This window comes from Notolepis coatsorum, assembly GCF_963971535.1.
Source record: "Notolepis coatsorum genome assembly, chromosome: 3".
Classification (NCBI taxonomy): domain Eukaryota; kingdom Metazoa; phylum Chordata; class Actinopteri; order Aulopiformes; family Paralepididae; genus Notolepis; species Notolepis coatsorum.
The window spans coordinates 83,555,932-83,561,109 of NC_140167.1; the positions used below are offsets into that span (position 1 = coordinate 83,555,932).

Below are 5,178 nucleotides of genomic sequence, written 5' to 3' on the forward strand. Positions count from 1 at the left end.
TTGATATAATTTTAACAATGGGAATAAACGAACTGCACTAATCTCTTATTTAACAGGAGAGACGGGTGTAACAAGGGGAATGTCAAGTCATTTAGCTGCTATATGTCTCGTGAAATACAAAACTAGCAATCAATAGGCTATATTAGCAATCAATTAAGCATATTGATGGGAAAAAAATAGATGTGAATTCTTTCTCCGATTTATTTACAAATGAATCCAGTCATACAACACAATTAGAGCTACATATAGAATTACATATATTCGATTTTTATAAACAGGACTATATAGTCAGAGCTTTTTGTGTGTCTTGTACGAAAAGGAAGAAATTAAAACTCCACCAACCACTTGCGATGAGCTTGCGATACAAAAACAACAAACATAAAATGAAAATAACATCACGAAAAGCAACCATCTAATAACAGATGTTACAAGTCAAACAACGAAACAAAAAATGAAACCGGTAAAAGTCAAACGAGTAAAATTATTTCTTTTCTTTTCTTTACAAATATTTACAAACATTACCTGTACAGAAAGATCTCCTTTTCTCTTCTCTCTCTCTCTCTTTCTCTCTCTCTCTCTCTTTTTTTTCTTTTCTCTTTTTAGAGTCTTTACATGGCTACAGATTGGGTGGACAATTCAAGTCCTGTAGTGCTGCCTATTGTCGATGCGTGTCGAGTCTTTCCCCAAAAATAATAATAATAATAATAATAATAATAATAATTAATAATAATAATAATAATTAATAATAATAACAACTAGAAAAATACGAGTTCGTGTGATAGTCTCTCTTGTTGTATATATAGTTCTATAACTGAGGCCATTTGGAGCCCACGGCCGCCGTCACCGCGGGGAGGAACTGTCCAGAGATGAGGTTCGACGGAACACCGAGGAGCGGCGCGACGCCGGCCGTCCGGAGCGAGAGGGACTGCGCGCTCAGCAGCGCCGCGCTCACCGGGGGCCGCAGGAAGGTCTGGCCGCTCGACGAGCTGCTGGACACCCCGATGATGTTCTCTATACTGAACGAGTGTCTGCTGGAGGGCTCCGACTTGATCATGGACGCGGTGCTCAGACTGTTCAGCTGCATCTGGAGACTCGGACTTAACTGGGAATTGAACGCTTTTCGGTTGAGCTCCGCCGAGGACAAGAGGGGCACGGTGGGGGGCAGCATGTGCCCCACGGGGGGCATGTAGGAGTACTGCAGGGCGGCCGGGTGGGCGTACGCGGCCGGGTGGATTCCGTAGTGGCGCCCGTACGGGTTCCCGAGGCTGTACGCGCCGAAGCTCTGCATCATCAGGGCCGTCTGGTCCCGCAGCACGTCGGGCTGGTGCCTCTTGAAGCGCTTCCTCCTCCGCAAGAAGCTGCCGTTGTCGAACATGTCCTCCGACTGCGGGTCCAGGGTCCAGTAGTTGCCCTTGCCCGGGTTGCCCGGCTCCCGCGGGATCTTGACGAAGCAGTCGTTGAGGGACAAGTTGTGGCGGATGGAGTTCTGCCAGGCCGGGAACTTCTCCCGGTAGTACGGGAAGCGGTTGCTGATGAACTCGCAGATGCCGCTCAGGGTCAGCTTCTTCTGCGGGCTCTGCAGGATGGACATGGTGATGAGGGCGATGTACGAGTACGGCGGCTTGACAAGGCTGTTCTTCGGCTTTTGGACGGAACCCCCGCCCGTGCCGGCGGCACTCTGGTCCTGGCCGTCTCCCTTCGCCGCGGTCTCCCCGCCTGTCTCTCCCTCGCACAGGCTCCCGCCGCCGGACCCGACCTCCTCCTCCTCCTTCTCCACCTCGATCTCCTCCTCCGCCTCCTCCTCGTCGCGGAGGTCGTGCATCATCATGCCCGCTACTCCTCCTCCACCTCCCGCCGTCGCCGGACTCTCGCAGTCGCTGTCCCGCTCCATTCCCTCGGTGTCTCCCTCTCCCACTACGTCGATGATGTCCACGTCCTCGGTGGTGAGGACGGTCTGGCCGGACATGTCGCTGCCCCCAGAGAGGGTCATCTCACAGCTGATCACACACTCTCTCACCGGAGCCGCTATAGAGCCACCGACCGACCGACCGACACGGAGGACTGAGAGGTGAGTGAGTGAGTGAGTGAGTGAGTGCGCGCACACACACACACACACACACACACACACACACACACACACACACACACACACACACACACACATACACACACACACACACACACACACACACACACACACACACACTGCACACACACACACACACACACACACACACACGCGCACGCACACAAACACACACAAACGTGCGCACGCTGGCTGTGTGAGCGGCCCTGCAGCTTGTAGTTCAGCCGTCAAAGTGGGATCGGATGTCGCCCCCAAAGTCTAAATGCAGGTCAGAGAGAAGCGGCCGGTCCTGCCAGAGTCAAACTTCTGAAAATATGTCTCCAGCCAGGCGGGTCGTGTCGTGTTGTGTGTGTCTTCTTATGTCTTCTCTTCTCGGTGGTGTCTTTCTGAAGTTCGTATATGCTCCTCTCAATCCGGAGGTTATCTCCTATCCGAGGTGATTATTGTGGAGCAGAGATGACAACATGCTGCTTTTTAAAAAAGGGACTGACTGCCTCTGATAGATTTACTTTGTTCCTCTCCACCCAGTTTAAGATATACCAGCGGTGCCGGCCACGTGACCCGGTGACGTCAGACCCCCTCCCCTCCTCTCCGGCTCCGTGTTTCTTCGCTCTTGTTAAACCATGCAAACTGAAGTTGTTTCATGGATTTGTCAACAAAGGGACAACGGCAATGCCGCTCCTTGGCTGATTTCTGCCCGCGTTCCGTCCGTCATAGAGAGGAGGGAGGGAGAGAGGAGGGAGAGAGAGAGAGAGCGAGAGAGAGAGAGCGAGAGAGCGAGAGAGAGAGAGAGAGAGAGAGAGAGAGAGAGAGAGAGAGAGAGAGAATTGGCCCGCTTGATTGAAAGATCCGATACGATTAGTAAAAAAAAAAAAAAAAAAAAAAAAATCTTAACTTTGCTTATACAAACTGTGTTGAGTGAATTCTGCCGCGGAAACACGTCGACAGCTAAGTTTAATTGAATCTCTCTGTGTGTGTGTGTGATGTTTCGTTTAGCATTTTGCATGTGACAGAAAATGTTTATTATATTATCATTATTATAATAATAATAATAATTATTATTGTTATTATGTAATTTTGCCCTGCACGAAGCAGACTTTGGTTATGCGTAATTTGGTGACGCCCAAGGGATATTCTATATTATTATTATTATTATTATTATTATTATTATTATTATTATTATTATTATTATTATTATTATTATTATTATTATTATTATTATTATTATTATTATTATTATTATTATTATTATTATTATTATTATTATTATTATTATTATTTAAATAATGTTTTTTTTAAATGTAATTGGCGTTGAATGGTAAACATGTATGTTTATACTTCTACAGACTTCTGTGCACGTTAAGAAGTGTCCGCCGGGCCGCAGGATGTGTTTATATTCCGTGCTGCGGGATCATTGTCACCGAAGGTGAGAAGCGTATTGAGGACAACAATAAAAAGCCTAAAATAAAGAATGTCTTAACGGGTTTTGGACAGAGGTGTTAACTGCAGTAATCATCGCACGCGTTAGCATTTGAAAAAGTAGGAAATGCGAATGCAAAGAGAGCCGTTCATCATTCACAAGCATGCTGAGCGCCGTGTGTGTGTGTGTGTGTGCGTGCGAGTGCGCGCGTCGCGCAGTGCGCTGTTCTCAAGGGTTAGGGGTGCAGAATAATCCAGCACGACGAAAAAATAAATACTTTCACTCCGAACGTTTTGCAGGCTGTTATTGTTTTATTGTTTTATTTACTTACAAAACTCAATAAAAAAATACAATCGAATGTATCTTCAAAAACATGACTGTTTTCTATAACTAAAATAATATTCCATAATGAATGTAATGTAATGTAATGTAATGTAAGGGTGGTGTTTTTCTTTCTCCAAATATAAATTATATCTCATTTTGGATTCAAAGTCTTCAATCGAGACAGTGTTAAAGCATCATCCGTGCATGGGCTTAAATCAGCTCACATCCAGCCATTTCATCTGCCGAGAAATATCAAAAACCAGAAACGGTTAAACAAAAATAATCTCGACGTGAATTCACTATATAGTGCCACGAGCGGTAGAACGTATCGCCTAAACCCGCTCCTCCTATAGGCTAATGAAAATATCTTTAATTGACAACAGAATCAATTATTTCCACCATCCTCCGCTGGAACCAATCAAAACGTATGGATGACTTTTCAAAGCGGGCCAGGAGCCGTGTAATGATCGGAGGGAAAAAGTATTTCATTCAGTTCAAAGCTAATTGTCTTTTGTCATAAAAAAAATAAAGGAACACCAATGATGGGTTTATAGACCGAACACACACCAGGCCTAGTTACTTTAGACTGTTAGGTTTTCTTGGGAAATATTTCTGTTAATTTTAGATTTGACATATAATATAATAATAATAATAATAATAATAATAATAATAATAATAATAATAATAATAATAATTATTATTATTATTATTATTATTATTATTATTATTATTATTATTATTATTATTATTATTATTATTATTATTATTATTATTATTATTATTATTATTATTATTATTATTATTATTATTATTATTATTATAACATCATAGGATATTGTGCAATCTTATGTAATAATGTTATCATAATTAATATTATTAACCATAATCCATGACACAATAAGGAACACAGGAACCGATCTATTTTATTTCTACAATATCTTTATTTAATTTTAAATAAAGAATACTGTATTTTATTATTCAGAAGTCATCCCAACGTAAACAAGCGACCTCCGCCGTTTTTAGGGGCACCGACCCCCCCCCCCCCCCCCCCCCCCCATCATAATCCCCTTCGGCGCTGTGTGGTGTTCGCGCGCCACCTTTGACATCCCCCCTCTCTTCTCCACGAGGATAAAAGTCGGATAAATCAAATGATATCATTAATAACGGTGTGTCTTCGGTGAGAGAGAGAGAGAGAGAGAGAGAGAGAGAGAGAGAGAGAGAGAGAGAGAGAGAGAGAGAGAGAGAGAGAGAGAGAGAGAGAGGAGAGAGAGAGGGGAGAGAGAGAGAGAGAGAGAGAGAGAGAGAGAGAGAGAGAGAGAGAGAGAGAGAGAGAGAGAGGGGGGGGGGG

At 43.8% G+C, this 5,178-nt stretch overlaps 1 protein-coding gene across 1 annotated transcript; it reads right to left on the bottom strand.

The window, feature by feature from the left end:
- Positions 1–330: 330 nt before the first annotated feature.
- Positions 331–2,130, bottom strand: foxd3 (forkhead box D3). The gene has a single exon (XM_084310431.1). The coding sequence runs from the start codon at positions 1,988–1,990 to the stop codon at positions 806–808; it is 1,185 nt and encodes a 394-aa protein (XP_084166557.1). The 5' UTR covers positions 1,991–2,130; the 3' UTR covers positions 331–805.
- Positions 2,131–5,178: the final 3,048 nt, after the last annotated feature.

Coding starts and splice junctions, on each gene's coding strand:
- foxd3 (XM_084310431.1), bottom strand. CDS start 1,990: ATGACCCTCTCTGGGGGCAGCGACATGTCCGGCCAGACCGTCCTCACC.